This window comes from Lentinula edodes (assembly GCF_021015755.1).
Source record: "Lentinula edodes strain Le(Bin) 0899 ss11 chromosome Unknown C8R40scaffold_8, whole genome shotgun sequence".
Taxonomy (NCBI): domain Eukaryota; kingdom Fungi; phylum Basidiomycota; class Agaricomycetes; order Agaricales; family Omphalotaceae; genus Lentinula; species Lentinula edodes.
Genome location: NW_025764314.1, coordinates 910543 through 928648, shown reverse-complemented (window position 1 = coordinate 928648; position 18106 = coordinate 910543). Strand labels below are relative to the sequence as shown.

Sequence of the window (18106 nt, the reverse complement as noted above, 5' to 3'; positions counted from 1 at the left end):
TTACAATCGTGGAAGTATCTGCAACTGTTACATTGGCGTAATCACACCGGTATGTAAAAGTTATCAGAATTTCCGGTGTCTTCCCGGTAGTTTGTACAAAGAGTACATTTCATTTCTTATTCGATTCAAATCCTGGTAAAATTTATACCAATCTGTCGACATACTTTAATAACGGCTATGCAAGTACACGGCGAAGACATAAAAATCCGTATCGTTACATACATAGCTCAGATAACAATATTTGGATGCAAACCAGAAGCGTTCAACGTTCAACCTTAGCTCACTAGCAGCCAATTACGTACATCTGTTCCCAATCAATAATTGTTCTATCTATACGCTTGTGTCTTCCTTGCTTTATTTCGTGTGCCCCATCTAAAAGAAGATACCCCATAACGCAATATACAAACAACTGAATTATCATTTGTTCAGTGACAAACAGATACAATTTATCAGAATCTTTCCGTCATGTGCAGATGTGCGATGGAAGGACCGAGATGGACGGGACCAGGAACGAAACTATGTAGACGATGTAAGTGCTTGTAAGTGCTGGAGAAAACAGGGGTTCAAAATTTTCATCCCAAGGAATCGAGGAACCAAGAGCTAAGAGAGATGCTCAAAGAACACATGAGTTTCATAGAGCCTAGGAGGGGCTGAGACCGTTAGACTTTGACCATTGCTTCGGAATCATCTATCCTCGTCTGTCCAATCCGTAGACTAACCCAAGCGCCACCCTTGCCGCTGCCTTCCTACGATCATCCTCATGCTCCATTCCAGAGATCTCCACTTTCATACCCTGAATGGCGCTCACCATATGCGTGAAGTCAAAATCCATATCATCATCGAATTCATCAAATTTAGCATTAGTCTCTTCAGCGGCATTTGCCTCGAGTCTCTTCGCAGATGAAGAGGACGGCGACGATAGCGTTCCAAATATCCGATGTGCGCTCGCCCTGATTTCGCTTTGAGTCGGGAGACCATCGTCGCTGTCATCCGCCTCCTTGTGGTCGTTGTCTGCTTGCATATGAGGGCTCGAGTGTGCAGGAAAAGCCTCTTCATTGGGTATATCACCCAAATCCGATGCACTTCCTAATGAGTGATACATTATCCCAGAATGCTGGTCAGGAGGCGCTAGAGAATCGAACGATGTATCTCCATATAAGCCTGAGCTTTCTTCATCAAAAGGATACGCCGCAGTAAAAGAGCTGTCGCCGAAGGAAGCAAAAGTCGGGAAAGAACCTTCCGAAATAAAATCTTGGTGAGATTTTGAGGGGGAGGCGGAGGCAGGGTGGGAAGGATTAGGGGCGGAATCTTGTGCGGGGGCAGAGACAAATACCGTGAAGTCGTCGTCAAACTTGTCTTCCTTCAAAGGTTCAGGATACGACAACCCGCCTTCCTCAGACGTCGGCGACAGCGTCATCGCAGCTGATTGCGAAGTCGTCGAAGAGACCGCACGTCCCCACGGATCATTGCGACTATCACCACCATCCTCCGAGTCATCGTTACGACTCTCCCGTTCATCCTCTTCCAGCCATCGCCGAAGCTCCTCCATCTCATTCCTCATACGGACTTGTTGAGCCATCCGACTTACAGGCGTCTGAGCCGTTACAAAGTGGGCGTCGTCAATGACATCAAGGTCGGGATCATCAATTTCATCGAAAGAGTTTTGTGCCCAATCCAGTGCATTATCATCGTCTTTTCGTTGCGAACGTTTTTGTCTCTTGGTCGAAGTCTGCATTGAAGGCCACATTATTGTACTGAGGGCGTCCAGGACACGAGGCAGAGATGGGATAGCTGAATGATATGTGTATCAGTTGGGCACCTACGATGTGACTAGTAGTGTGCAGAAAAGACTGACCTTCAGCCAGAACGCTCTCATCTTCGACTCTGTCTTCATCAACGGAAGCAGGTACATCAATAAATTCAAAACCTCTCGATGACAGAAATTCGTCTATTTCACCAGAACCCTCGAATTCCACTTCTTCTTCGTCTTCGGCAGTGATGCTAGATCGCCCGTCGTCCTGATGTGACTCAATTCGTACAGCAAGGGACACCTCTAGTTCCGAGCCATTGAGGTCTCTGTCTCGACAGATACGTTGGATATGGTGTTTATAGGCCTGAATATGAAAATTGAGCAGTTACGCCGGAAATTTACTCTAGGAAACATACGTGTCCCTTCTCCCAGATGAATATCACCGCTGGAACATTCTTCAAGTGAAATGGTGCAAGTCCTTTGACGGTTCTTGCAAGAAAGTGTACTTGTGCAGAGTAATACTTGTTTGAAATGGTCCACGGCAATGCTTTTTCGTCGGAAGAACTTATCGTTGATTGCTCGTCGTGCTGCATCAGCTTGCTGAGGTCCTGAGTTTCACCGACATGTCCAGACAATGTCTGTACCTCTGTCAACACAGAGAGATGAGGAACTTCTGATAAAAGTCAAGTCCACAAAGACAGACAGACGTTGAACGAAAGAGACCGCTCTGTCCAAAGATGAGCAGAGGGTAAGAATTCGACAGGAGGTCGATAGACTAAGAGAGGAATCCATTAGATGTCGTAGATGGTGACTGGGTTGCGCTGGAGAGGCTTGTAAAGGAAAGGAAATGAAAATGAAAAGAGTAGAGCCTGCTTGTTCATGATCGTTGGTGGCAATGTGTAAGTAATCTATTCGTTACTGCCATAGAGCGCTCTCGACTCTCGACTCTCATATTTAACCAGTTATACAATATGTCATGAATTTTAGCTTGCGAGAGTGCGAGACTAATCTCAGAACTAAAATCTGACTAGACTATTTCTACAAAATCTTCATATTTTTGCTCAGTCATCATCTTGCAATGGAACACAACACGACGGAGACGCAGGAGCATTATCTATCGACGGGGGTAGGCTCAACAGTGGCGCCGTCCAGTCGCGGTGAGCCCGGGCCAGCTCCGCACTCAACCTAGCCCATCGCATCGTAATGAATGCTCTAATCGTGAAACTTTTGTTCGATAACTGATCAAGAGAGGTTGAATACAGTGTTCTAGGGCTCCTTGATACAAAACTTCGAGTTTGACACATTAGATGTTTCACACATACAATTTGGTGATTTCTTCTATCTAGTATTCAGGTAAAGGTAAAACGTAATAGTTTGAGATAGTCATCTCAGAGTGCAAGTTGTAGTGGATAATTCTATGAAAATATCTTGAAAATGAGAATATTCTCACGTTTAGGGCTCCTTGAGACAGGCCAAATTTGGCAGGCAGAATATCACCGTCAAAAGTATTTTGTTTATTTTACCCATGTATGTTACTTTGGAAAGGAAGGAAAGGAAAACCGACACGGTCCCATTGAGGAACAGCCGGGGCCCATGCTACACACACTGCGCTAGATGTGTGACATGGATGTACATAACCAACAATGCTGTGATCAGTGGGTTAGCACTGTCGCACAATCATCGGTTAAGCACACGACAGACTACAAGTACTGCGCACTGGAATTTGTGATGTGTATTTGAGACATTCATTAAGCATCAGTGTACAGGTGAGAGTCTGGTATGTATGGTTCGCGCCCTGCAAAGACAGCAAGTACATCATAGACATATTTAGCAGTCAGAGTAAGAACATGTCGGTCAAATAGTACACGTTGTAAAAGGGCATAACTTGAGAGTTGGTGCTGCATCAGAACAATGTCCGGTGCTGTTCGGTCCATTTGTTAAGATCATGTACACCGTGTAACCGTGCCAAAGCTACAAGGTGTCTAAGTGCGGAAGACGAGTGGGACAGTAGTGAAGTTATTAACAACACCGCCGTTACGCCGTTAGTCCCCGGAGATCGAGAGTAGAGAGAGAGGAGCTAAGTAGCAGCCAGGTCGGAGCGGCAGTATCGCCGGTGACGAGGAGCGAACCAGAGAACGTCTAAGTCCTAAGGTTATAGTAGAGAGTACTTCAAGGCGGAGAGCCTGAAGACTTAGAGGAGCACAGAGTTAAGGAGGGAATCTAAGTCGATAATTAAACTGAGGAACTACAGTAGCGTACAGGCAGTATTTATATCTACGGATCGGCGCATCGGTGCGGAGCGCCAGACTAACTACTAGGAGCTATACGAGTAGTACCTACAGGGTAGAGTAAAAGACAATAAGGAGGGACTAGAACGAAAGGGTATGTGTAGCGAGAAAGAACAATAAGAGTGAGATTACAATAAAGAGCAGATCTTCGGAGTACCGAGCGGCGGAATGGAGGCCCGCGGCATGGACTTGACAGTATCCCCCTCTTAGGCTTGAGCCCTCGAAAGCCATTAATACCGGGAGTTGGTTAGTCACCAAGGAAAAATTTTTAAAGGTCGTCAGCATCGGGAATTAGGCCTATCAGTCAGCAGGAAAATTTCCAAAAGCTGTTGGTACCGGGAATTGGCGTTAGTCATCAGTGAAAATTTTCGGTTCACCGTAAACCAAACACAATTCGAAGGAAAATTTTCGCTGGTCCGTGCGCAGTTTTTTGCCGTATAAAAGGTCCAGAGTTTCGCCGAAAAGGCCCAAGTTCCCAAAACTTCTAAGTTCGAAACATGACCACTAGCCGCACCACTACTACCACCGTCTCTTCCACCGCCGGGCCTTCGAGGCCACGACCTGCCCCTCCGCCGCCCATCGACCTTACCGCTCATGACGAAGAAGGATTGGAGGAGGAAGATGAATACGACATCATTCATAAGGCGCAGGAAAGAGTGGAGAGGGTGAGGGCGAGGAAGGCGGCGGCAGCGGCGAAGAAGGCCGCAGAGGAAAAAGCTGCAAGGGCGGCAGCAGTCAGAGAGCAAGCGGTGCAGGAGGCGCGAGAGCGGGCCATTTGGGCTCGTCAGCAAGAAGAAGAGGTTTTGGAACGGAGGAGGCTGTTGGCCGAGGCGGCGACCGCCAGAAGTCAGAGGGAGACTTCTCCAAGTGAAGTGTCTGCTTCCCCAAGGAGGCCTGTGGTGGAACTTCGGCGAGCGGCGAAAGGAAAAGGGAAGGCAAATGCCCAGGTGAGTCAAGGTTTTGTGGTTCCACCCCCCTTACTAACGTTTTTTGTTTCTAGCTGGTGGGCGGAGATCCCGACGACGGCGATGACGGGGACGACGACGACGATGACGAAGAAGACCGCGCACCTTGCGAATGGTGCAAGACCAAAAAACTCCCTTGCCAAATGCAGGCAGGCAAGAGGAGTTCGATCATTTGTAAGCCCTGTCACGATGCCAAGGTGAGGTGTTCCTACTCGGGGCGCCCCACAACCTCGAAACAACGGGAAGGCGGTTCCGGCGAACGAATCGCCGTCTTGGAGAGCCAAATGGCTCAGAGTCTGGCGGACAGCCGGGCGCTACGAGAGGCGGACTCGAAAACCCACCAATACCTCTGCCAACTGTTGAGGAGGCAAGAGGACGGCCATGCCCGCCTGATAGCCATGGAGATGAGAATGGCAATGATGGGAATGGGAGGAGGATCGGCGACGGCTGGACCGTCGAGGGGAACTACCAAGCGGCAGCGTCTGCTGAAGCGGTGGAGGGTTGTGAGGGAGAGTGACGAAGAAGAGGAGGAGGAAAAAGAAGTGCAGCAAGGTATGGAAGAAGATGGAGAAGGAGAAGTAGAGGAGGAAAGAGGAGAGATGGAGGTAGAGGAAGGAGGAGAGGGGGAGGCACCGGCGCCGACAGTGACCTCTGACAAGGGAAAGGAGAAGGAGTTAGTAGAGTAGTAGAGTCACGGACATCGGACATCGGCCCCTCGGGCCTCTTCTTGTAATCTTCCTGCCATCTTGCTCCCTTCTACTTATACTTTTTTTTTGTTTTTGTATGTAAAAAATGTCAACGTGATTTTAGAATCGGAAAAGCAAATGGGCCGCAAGGCGGCGTAAGAAGTAATTAGTTTAGTATAAGTAGTGTAAGTGTAAATGGAAAATAAGTGAAAACTGTGATTAAAGAAACCATAATAAGCAAATAAGAGAGAGAGGTAAACACTCAATTTACTATCATCGTGTTTACCCTCTAAACACACGAAGTAAACTTCGGCGGAGCAAGGCGGGAACGGGACAAAGGAATAAAATGTTTTTGTGTGATCAAGGTCCAGGCTTGTGAGGATATCGGGCGTGGAATGCCGGTACAAGTTCGTCAGCGTGTAATTCATCAGCAGCAACCCAAGAGAACTCATCGACGGTACCTTCATAACCGGCCCACCGAATGTAATAACGTAGAGGGCAACGTTTATACCTTCTGTCCAGCTTGGAGTCCAGGATTTCGGCAACATTGTACTCCTCTTCACCATCAACTTCAATTGGAGGTGGAGGAGATTGAGTACGATTCGGAAATAGATTCGGCGTAACCGGCTCCAGCTGTGAGACGTGGAAAACCGGGTGAATGCGGCGAAGATAGTCCGGGAGCTTGAGCTCGTAAGATAGAGTACCAGGTCGACTGATGACCTTGAAAGGACCAAGATATTTTTCAGAGAATTTTTCAGTAGGACGAGTAGATCGAATATGCTTAGCAAGAACAAATACTTCGGAGCCGATCGGGAACTCCGGGTGCGAGATTCTTTTCCTGTCAGCTTGTTCCTTATAACGGGACTGAGCTAAAAGGATTTCCTCTCGAAGGAAAGCGTGGAGTTCATCGAGGTTGACGACGAAGTCTCTAGCTAGATCAGACTTCATATCGACCTCGGGCCGAACGGTGATATTTGGGTGGTATCCTTTGTTAGCGAAGAATGGAGTAATACCAGTGGAAGCATTGGGAGCGTTGTTATAGGCGAACTCGGCGATCGGAAGTAAAGGCGACCAGTCATCCTGTTGGTAGGAGCAATAGATCCTGATGTACTGTTCGAGAGTCTGATTGACACGCTCAGTCTGCCCATCAGCTTCCGGATGATATCCAGAGGTATAGTGAAGTTCCATGGAGAGCGCTTTACCGAGAGCCCGGAAAAATGCCGAAACAAATTCGGAACCACAATCGGAAGTAACATGATTAGGAACACCATGCTTAGAGAAGACGTGAATAACAAAAAGCTCAGCTAGTTGTTCGGAAGTAATGGTGTCGTGAGTTGGAATAAATATAGCTTGCTTGGAAGATCGATCCACGACGACGAGGATAGCGGTGTAACCATTCGACATTGGCAGTTGCTCAATGAAGTCCATGGAGATGGAATCCCATGGTCGGACCGGAACCGGCAGAGGCTTCAACAAGCCGTAAGGCTGATGATGGCGGGGCTTATTGCGACCACAGATAGTGCAAGAGGTAACGTAGTCACGAACAAAGTCTCTGACCTTGGGCCAGGTGTATTGACGACGTACCGCTTCTAGAGTGCGGTTCTGGCCGAAATGGCCGGAAAGTGGATGATCATGGAAATAGCGGAGGACTTGAAGGCGAAGATCGCCGTGATTAGGAACATAAATACGGTCGTCAAGGCGTAGTAGCTTGTCACTACCTAAGCTCCAACGTTCATTGGAAGGATCTTTTGCAAGTTCCAAACCAGCAATGGAGCTCGGATCGGCGGGAAGTGTCAAGTCCATGCCTCGGGCCTCCATCCCGCCGCCCGGCACTCCGAAGATCTACCTTTATTGTAATCTTTCTCACTACACATATCCTTTCGTTCTAGTCTCTCATTATTGTCTTTACTCTTTCGTTCTAGTCTCTCCTTATTGTCTTTTACTCTACCCTGCAGGTACTACTCGTATAGCTCCTAGTAGTTAGTCTGGCGCTCCGCACCGATGCGCCGTTCCGTAGATATAAATACTGCCTGTACGCTACTGTAGTTCCTCAGTTTAATTATCGACTTAGATTCCCTCTTCCACTCTGTGCTCTCTAAGTCTTCAGGCTCAACGCCTTGAAGTACTCTCTACGCTACCTTAGGACTAGACGTCCTCTGGCTCGCTCCTCGTTACCGGCGATACCGCCGCTCCTACTTGGCTGCTTCTCAGTTCCTCCCTTCTCTACTCTCGATCTCCGGGGACTAACGGCGTAACGGCGGTGTTGTTAATAACTTCACTACTGTCCCACTCGTCTTCCGCACTTAGACACCTTGTGGCTTTGGCACGGTTACACGGTGTACATGATCTTAACAGTATAATTAAACTCAATCCGTTAACGTCGTACTGACATATCATTTTTTATGCCTCCGAAAACTCGAGCTCAATCTAGAGCTAACTCCGAAGAAAACACTTTCTTCACTACAGCCCAATCATTTGCCCCATTCTCCGACTCTATCTCTGCAATTGGTCAACCACGTCGCCGTAATCGCGGTTTCGGTCCAGCTACAGTCCCTACTACGTCGACTCTTCCTGAAGCCATGGAAGAGGAACAACAATTCGAATACAGTACCTTGTACACTGGTGACGGACAACCTGTCCAAGTCCTGACCCCTCGCCGTGGACAACCCCCCGTGGTCGCTCCGGCTCGGGGCCGGTCTACTACTCGAATTGATTCTCCAATTCTCCAAGCCATAGCCCGCCGTACGGGGAAACAACCCCAACGTCGTGCTGCTTCTGAATCTCCTCGTGACCCACCTCCTCACTTCGATTTGGACACCGGTGATCACGATGATCAAGACCCTCCTGTCGACCCCGACGATCCGGGCGCCAACAACAATCATGACGATCTGGATGACGACTCCGGCGGTTTACCGCGTGGTGAACCTGGTGACCCCAGTGGACCTGGTGGTCCTGGTGGTCCCGGCGGTCCCGGCGGTCCTGGTGGACCTGGTGGACCTCGTTCTCCCATATCTCCTGACATCCCCAACGAGCAACGTGCTATGTTGGAACTCCTCTCGGGGTTCAAGGGCTCTATTGAGACCCTTGGCACCGTCCTGGCCGCTCTCGGCCGTCCTTCTGACAGCTCTGAATCCAAGAGCAAGGTCAAGGAGCCAGAGGTATTCGACGGTTCGGATCCCCGAAAACTCAAGACGTTCTTCGTCAATCTCGCCCTGGTCTTCAATGACCGTCCAAAGTACTTCACCGACCAACGGAAGGTGAACTACACCCTTTCTTATCTCAGTGGGTCAGCCAAAGAATGGTTTGTCCCTGATATCCTCGATCCGGATCTCGACTCGCTGCCGGCCTGGACGTCCTCCTTCAAAGCCCTTGTAAAGGAGCTTCAGGACAATTTCGGCGTTTACGACGCCCAAGGCGAGGCCGAAGATTCTCTCGGTAATCTGAAGATGAAGGAAACCGAGAACATCCGGAAATACAACATCCGGTTCAACACCCTGGCTGCTAGTACCAACTGGGATTCTGCTGCCCTGAAATGGGCTTATGGACGAGGCCTAGCTGAACGCATCAAGGATGAAATGGCGTGTTTGCCCGAGCCGGCGACGCTCGCCGATTATCGTCAAGAAGTTCTTCGTATTGACAATCGTTATTGGAAACGCGAGGAAACTAGAAAGCGTGAGGCTGGAAAACCTTTTGTTGCTCGGAACCCGAAGAAGGGTTCCTCGGACTTCAAGACTGGTTCTTCTAACCAGCATAACAATTCTCAGCCTTCTGGCTCTTCGGCGCCGTTCACGCCGAAGCCTAAACCCTTCTCTGGTGGTAAGCCTAACAACAATGGTAAGCCCCAGAATTCTTCGAATTCTGGCCATTCCGGCGGTCAGTGCCCCGCGTTCAACCATCTTTGTGCAGATGGGAAAGTCCTTCCCTCCGAGAAGGAAAGAAGGATGAAGAACAACCTTTGTCTCTTCTGCGGTGGTAAGCATCAGATTGCTGACTGCAATAAGCGAAAGGCCCGAGAATCGAAGGGCCGTGCTGCCGAGGTTGAAGAAACCCCTGAAGCAACCGTTGAGGTTGTTGAAGAGGAATCGGAAAACTAGTCCGCAGCTCTTGTTCCCCGGTACGAAACGGGAGCTGCGTTGATCAGGTTCGTACCTCACCTGGGGAGTTATATCTCAACGCGTCCGCTCTTTCTTCTATTGAACGATCTCTTGTAATATCATTGACTACTGAATTTCCTTTATCCGATTCGGCCGCGCCGGCCGAACCTATTTCTGCTCTTCTCAAATTTCCTACTCTTGTTGACTCTGGTTCTACTGACTCTTTCATCGATACTCGTTATGTTTCACAAAATTCTATTCCTACGACCAAAATCTCTCCTGTTAATCTTCGTCTCTTTGATGGTTCATTATCTTCTAAACCCATTACCGATATGGCAAATATCGCCGTTCGGTTCCCTTCCGGCGAGCTGCTTCTCTTACCCTTTTATGTTACACATTTAGATTCATCTTGTAAAGCAGTACTAGGTTACAGTTTCTTATCCCGCTACAATCCGTTGATTGACTGGGCATCTCGAAACATTACGTTCCGTAACACTTCACATCCTGATTCTCCACAGACGTCTGTACCTTCTGCCATCAACCCCGTTGTTGCAAAGGTCGCTGTTCCGCTACCGGAACTTTCGCCGTCGGTTTCACCGACAATTCTGGAGACCCCTCCTGGGGACTCACTTCGCTCTCGCTCCCACTCTCGGACTTTACGGGCCAAACCCCTTTCGTCCAAATTTCCCTTTGAACCCATCTATTCTTACCCTACGGTCTCTCAATTCGCTGCTCAACTGGAAACTCCCGAGGTCGACATTGCACTCGTCAGTGCTGCAGTCTTTAACAGGGCTTGCAAGGACGCTGGTATGGAACCCATTCTCCTTCGTGCTATCCACTCAGAGGTCGCGGCCCGCGCCGCCGACCGCTCTTCCACCACTCCTACTGTCCCTCCACTCCATCCTTCTATCCCAGAAGAGTACGCAGAGTTTGCAGACGTCTTCGACGAGATTGCTGCAGATTCACTTCCTGAACATAGACCTTACGACTTGAAGATTGACTTGGAAGAGGGCGCTTCGCCACCTCTTGGCCGTATTTACCCTTTGTCTGAAAAGGAGCTAGTCGCCCTTAAAGACTTTATTGACAAACAGCTGGCTACTGGTGCCATCACCCCATCATCCTCTCCTCACGGCGTTCCGGTCCTTTTTGTCCCGAAGAAAGACGGCAAACTTCGCCTTTGCGTCGACTTCCGTGGACTCAACCGTATCACCAAAAAGGATCGTTACCCAATCCCACTCATTTCAGATCTTCTCGACGCTCCGAAAAGAGCTAAAATATACACCAAATTGGATCTCGCTCACGCTTATCATCTGGTCAGAATCGCTGAAGGTGATGAATGGAAGACCACCTTTCGGACCCGTTACGGCTCTTACGAATGGAAGGTCATGCCGTTCGGCCTTACGAACGCCCCTGCGGCTTTCCAGCGGTTTGTTAATGACATCTTCTCTGACATGCTCGATGTCTGTGTTATCGTCTATCTTGACGATATTCTGATCTACTCTGATACGCCAGAAGAACACCGAGAACACGTTAAGGAAGTTCTTCGGCGGTTACGGAAACATCGGCTCTACGCCAACCCCGACAAGTGCGAATTCAATATGGATACTGTTGAGCATTTGGGTTATATTCTTTCTCCCGACGGATTGACTATGTCCAAGGAGAAAGTACAGACAGTGCTAGAGTGGCCGGTCCCAAGGAAGGTTAAGGACATTCAGTCCTTCTTGGGTTTTGCAAATTTCTATCATCGTTTTATCTATAATTATAGCGATATCGTTGTGCCGATGACTCGGCTTACCCGAAAAGGCGCTTCCTGGATCTGGGACAGCAGCTGTCAAGAGGCCTTCGAAAATCTCAAGACTGCTTTCACTTCTGCGCCGATACTGGCCCATTGGGAGCCGAATCGCCCACTTATCGTGGAAACCGACGCTTCCGATTACGCCATTGCGGCTATTCTTTCCATCCAATATGCTGACGGTGAAATTCATCCTCTAGCCTTCCTTTCCAGAACGCTTCATGCGGCGGAACTCAACTACGATACCCATGACAAAGAGCTACTGGCCATCTTCGAGGCCTTTAAAGCTTGGCGTCATTATCTGGAAGGCTCGGGTGATCCGGTGGACGTCGTCACCGATCTCAAGAATCTTGAGTATTTCTCTACTACCAAGGTTCTTACACGCCGACAGGTCCGATGGTCTGAATTTTTACACCAATTTAATATGGTCATTCGCTTCCGGCCGGGGAAACTCGGCGAGAAACCCGACTCGATAACTAGACGCTGGGACGTCTACCCTAAAGAGGGGGATATCGGCTACGCCCAAGTGAACCCTCATAACTTCCATCCTATATTTACTAACGAACAACTCACTGCGTCTCTTCGAGCTACCTTCTTGGAAGGCCCGGTTTTACGAGCCTCGATTATCATGGATATCGAAGCCCTACACCAAGCCATCATCCTCGCCCTTCCCGCCGACCCGAGCTCCGTTGCTGGTCTGGAACTTGCTAAAGATCCTTCCAATGAACGTTGGAGCTTAGGTAGCGACTGTCATAAAGTACGCAGCCCCTATCATTTTCCTTTTCTCACCGTCTCGACGCCTTTACTTGTACGATACATCATCCCATCACTGTCAAACCCCCATCGATTACTGATCCATCGATTACTGATCCACCTGACCCATCTTCTCCTTCTACTGGCTTCCGCCACCTTCCTTGTTCCTAAACTGTACAGTATTACATCGTTGTTTCTCGCAGACCGGATTATGTATATATAGCCAACCCTCCACAGCCTGGTCCCTTATCTTGACCTCTCTGTCATTATCTGGGACCAGGTATGTGCTTACTTATTATTACCTATGACTACGATACTCAATATATCTCTGTCATTATCTGGGACCAGTCTGCCGCCGTTCTGCTTAGTCGCTCCGCCTTGTTGCCTTGTTCAGTTGCTCTGCCTCGCCGTTCTGTTTAGTCGCTCCGCTTTCCCGCTCTGTTAGTCACTCCGCCTCTGCCGCTTCGTGACATTAGGTCAAGATCCATTACTGCACTGACAGCCTACCGATAAGGTTGTCCTTGCAGGGTCTATAGACACCACGTCTTCCCCAGTTCCGCCCGACTCTGAAACACCTGTTGCCAGTATAGACTGCTCCGCACTCCCGCACGCACTTGACCCCAGAGACCAAGCTCACGCCCATAACAACGACGATACTTGGCGCGATTGCCAGTCTCAACCTTGCCCCAACGCCCTTTCGAACTCAATCCGAGAGCCACTCACTGTGAGCAATATAACCTTCCTGCCGATTCCCCAGCCCCGATTGCCTACTCCCATCATGTCGACTCCTATCCCGCCTGCCCCAAACACCTCTGCGGAGGATCTCATGGCTCAGCTCATCAGACAAGTAGCTAACCTTGCTACAGCTATGGAGGAACGCTCATCCTCTAAGTCAAGCATGAACAAACCCGAGGTTTTCAAGGGTAAAGATGGCGCTGAAGCCCGTCGCTTCATGGCTCAGTTCCAGAATTGGGCGTCAGAACAACCGGATCTCGCCAAAAGCCAAGTAAAACTCATCAAGTCCGCCTTGGGCTTCTTCACAGAAAGTGCCGGAGATTGGGCAACTCCCCATCTGCTACATTTCAATGCGGAAAATCCCCCTTTCGGAGGAAATTGGGAGGCGTTTCTGAAGGAATTTAGCCAACGGTTTGAACCAATGGACCCAGGTATGGAAGCCCGTAGCGAGATCAAGAATCTCAGGCAAAGTAAAGGACAGACAGTTGCGGAATTCGCTCAGAAGTTCAAGGATATCGGAGATCGGACTGAAATGTCTGATATTGACTTGCGGGAACGTTTCTTCACTGCATTACTCCCAGAGATCCGACAACACCTCATCACCGTAAACATTGCCCAAGGAATTGCTCCGACTCTGAAGGAGGCAATCAAACGGGCCATATCGGTGGATGTCTACCTGCACGATCCCACCATGACTGGCCGGAACTCTGGATACCCTCCCACGCATACCGCTCATACTACCCCTGCTGACCCCCACGCTATGGACATTGATGCAACCCACACCAGTAATGGGAATACTAGGGAAGCATTCCTAGCTCGCATGCGAGGACGATGCTTCGGCTGCGGTGCCCAAGGTCATGTCAAGCAAAACTGCCCACACCGAGAAACCACCTGCCGCTACTGTGGACGTCGAGGACATCTGGAAGCAGTCTGCCAAGACAAATTCATGGGACTCGGACGAGACCGAGGCCGACGCCAGCAACCTCGACGCCAACAGATATCCGCTACGGGGCCCGCGCCATTCTCCCTATTCCCAAACGAATCCGTCCAAATCGCGTCCTCGACCCCAACACCTGCTTCTGCACCCGTAGCTGCTACTCCGAGCCCCCCTAACCAGGACTTTTCCAATCAGATTGGTCAAATAAGGGAATTACTTGATCGTGCTAATGCTATGTCCTCCTCGTCCTCTGGCTTTCAACAGGGTTTTTAAAGAGGGTACCCGCTTCGGCTGCACCGAGAGTACCCCGTAATCAGTTTGTTATGTTCGCTACTTCCTCGTATGACTCGCACCCATCATGTACAATATCGTCGATCCGGGAATTAAACTCTACTTCCCCACATTTCCGAATTCATGCGAGACTAAGAGGAAGGAATCACAGTATAACAACTGCAGCCATGGTAGACTGTGGAGCTACCGCCCTGTTTTTAAACCAAAACTTTGTCACCCGGAACCATGTAAGATGTGCACCCCTCCATAAACCAATCGACGTTTTTAATATCGATGGAACACCGAACCGAGCTGGACGGATAACCCATTTTGCACGTCTAGCACTCACAGTGGATAATCAAGAGCGATGGATGGACTTTCTGATCACCAACCTAGGAGGTGAAAACATCATCCTTGGACTCCCCTGGCTACGGAAGGTAAATCCGGAGATTGATTGGGAGAAAGGACGACTTTCAGTAAAGCCTCCTCGAGTAACGATAGAAGAAGTCCCAGACGAGGAGATCTTGTACTCTCATCTAGCCGCCACTCACACAGAAACCCCGATCCTCGAACTCCCGGAACTGGAACCTCCCGCAGAAAACCCCCACATTGAGGTGCCACTAGAAGCGACCCTTGAACCGAGTGAATCAGCAGCGGTGGAAGAACCACCAATACACCGAATTCGAGCCAATCATAAAACTCGCCGGGCATGGGTAAAAGCAGGAATTCTAGAGGAACAGACGGAGGAAGTCTGGTGCGCCGCAGGATTCACTTACTCCCAGCAGCTAGCAGAGGAAGCCAACCGAGACAAACCCGTTAAAACCTTCGAAGAAATGGTCCCTGAGCAGTATCGAGATTTCAAGAAGGTTTTCTCAGAATCCGCCTCCGAACGATTACCTGCCCACCAACCTTGGGACCATGCGATTGATCTCGTACCTGGAGCACCGGCAACCATGCGTACCAAGATTTATCCCATGTCCCTAAACGAGCAGGAGGAGTTGGATCGTTTCCTAGAAGAAAACCTACGGAAAGGCTATATCGTTCCCTCAAAATCACCAATCTCATCACCGGTCTTCTTCGTAAAAAAGAAGGATGGGAAACTCCGTTTCGTACAAGACTACCGGAAACTGAACGAGTACACTGTGAAGAACCGATACCCTCTCCCATTAGTTGCTGACATCATTAGTCGACTTCAGGGAGCCAGATACTTCACGAAGTTTGATGTCCGCTGGGGTTACAATAACATACGGATTAAGAAGGGGCATGAATGGAAAGGCGCGTTCGCAACAACCCGAGGCTTGTTCGAGCCTAAGGTCATGTTCTTTGGTCTCACAAATTCCCCTGCCACGTTCCAAGCACTTATGAATGCTATATTTGCTGATCTCATTGCAGCCGGCAAGGTGGCAGTCTATCTAGATGACATCCTTATCTTCAGTAACGATCTCGAGGAACACCGACGAATGGTACGGGAAGTATTAACCCGGTTAGAAAAGCACGACCTCTACCTACGACCAGAAAAATGCGAATTTGAACAACAACAGATTGAATACCTCGGACTCATCATCTCAGAAGGGGAGGTGAGAATGGATCCGGTAAAAGTAGCAGCTGTTCGCGACTGGCCAATCCCTACTAATCTTCGGGAACTACGAGGGTTCTTGGGATTTGCAAACTTCTACCGACGCTTTATCCGGAATTTTGCCAAAATAGCACGACCTCTGAACGACCTGACGAAGAAAGACACAAGCTTTACCTGGACCGACACTCGACAGAAAGCATTTGATACCCTTCGAGAAGCCTTCATCTCCGCACCGATCCTTGCTCTATGGACACCAGACAGGCCTACTCGAATCGAGGTAGACGCATCAGGCTTTGCCACGGGAGGCGCCCTTATGCAGAAGCAAGACGATGGCCAATGGCATCCGGTAGCCTTCAGATCGGCATCCATGCAGCCAGCGGAACGGAACTACGAAATCTACGATCGAGAAATGCTTGCTATCATAGAAGCACTGAAGGATTGGAGGAACTTTCTAGAAGGACTCCCTCAACCATTCGACATCATTACGGACCATTCGAACCTCGAATTCTGGCGCACTGCACAAGACCTCACCCGCCGACAAGCCCGATGGGCCCTCTATCTGTCACGGTTTGACTTTCATATGATCCACCGCCCTGGTAGAGTAAACACCCAAGCTGATGCTCTCTCCCGCATGGCAGTTCATCATGTATCGGACAGCGATGATAACCGGCAACAGACAGTCCTTAAACCTGGCCACTTCGTAAAAATTGCAGCTTCGATCCTACAGAACCCCTTAGAGGATCGTATCCGGAAAGCCTCAGAACGGGAGGCACAGGTATTGGAAGGTCTCAAAACAGTCAAAGAGCACGGACTACAGCGCTTGGCCAATGGGATAGCCGAATGGGAAGAAGACAATGGGTTGGTCTACTACCGAGGTCGAGTATACGTACCAGCAAATGACGACCTACGCACTGAGGTACTCCGTCAATGCCATGACCATCCAACTGCAGGACACCCCGGACTACACGGGACACTCGACTTGGTCAGTACCCATTTCTGGTGGCCTACGTTGCGCTCTTTTGTGGAAAAATACGTTGAGGGATGTGAGGTTTGTGCCCGTAAGAAGATCCAGCGACACCCACGGGCCGTAACTCAACCATTAGATGTACCATCCGGTCTATGGGAAGAGGTAGGGGTTGACCTGATAACACAGCTACCTAACTCCCAAGGCTACGATGCTGTCTTGGTTTGCACAGACCTGTATGGAAAACAAATTCACGCCATTCCTTGCACCAGCTCCATCACAGCCGAAGGCGTTGCCGATATTTACTACCGAGAGATCTTCCGTCTCCATGGTCTTCCTCTTCACTTTAAATCCGACCGCGGACCCCAGTTTGCAGCTAAACTCATGCGATCCCTTCTCGCTAGGCTAGGAATTAAATCAGATCTAACCTCCGGATACCGTCCTCAGTCTAATGGCCAAACAGAACGAGCAAATCAGGAAGTAGAGAAATACATCCGCCTCTATGTAGGACGACGACAAGACGACTGGGCAGAGCACCTTCCCATGGCGGAGTTTGTGATTAACTCACGGACTCATTCTGCGCTAGGCATGTCCCCGTTCGAGCTAACCTACGGCTATCTTCCCCTGTTCAATATCCCAGTGGGCCAACGCAGCGGTATTCCAGCTGTGGATGACCGTATACGGATTCTCCGAGAAGCGCGACAAGATGCCGGAGCTGCCTTACACGTAGGAAAGAAACAACAGAAGGAGGGATACGAACGCGGGAAGCGGAAAGCTCATCAATTTAAAGTTGGAGACCTAGTCTGGCTCAGTGCAGAGGACATTAACCTTCAACTTTCCAGTGAAAAGTTAGGAGATCGACAGCTTGGCCCTTATCGCATTCTGGAGAAAATTGGCCCTTTAGATTACCGCCTTGACCTTCCCCTATCCCTAGATCGCCTCCATCCCGTCTTCCATGTCGATAAACTATACCCCTGGAAAGGTAACTCCATTAATGGCGAAATACCAACACCACCAGAGCCGGTATACTTAGAGGATGAAGACGAACCGGAATACGAAGTAGAGGAGATCTTAGACAGCCGGGTTCGATGGAAGAAGTTGGAATATTTGGTTAAGTGGAAAGGTTACGACGCAGGGCACAACTCTTGGGAACCCGCAGCCAACCTCAGTCGAGCACCAAAAATCGTTCGGGCCTTTCATAAAAAACACCCAACAGCGGCAAAGCCTTGACCATCGAGGGCAATGGTCATAAGGAGGGGGGTAATGTCATAAAGTACGCAGCCCCTATCATTTTCC

At 49.5% G+C, this 18106-nt stretch overlaps 1 protein-coding gene across 1 annotated transcript; it reads right to left on the bottom strand.

Moving 5' to 3' along the window:
* Positions 1-688: 688 nt before the first annotated feature.
* On the bottom strand, positions 689-2343 carry C8R40DRAFT_1067642 (uncharacterized protein; the record flags this gene model as incomplete). The annotated part of the gene is made up of 3 exons (XM_046225931.1): positions 689-1791; positions 1856-2114; positions 2167-2343. 3 exons carry the CDS (start codon positions 2341-2343, stop codon positions 689-691), a joined length of 1539 nt encoding a protein of 512 aa, XP_046089182.1.
* Positions 2344-18106: the final 15763 nt, after the last annotated feature.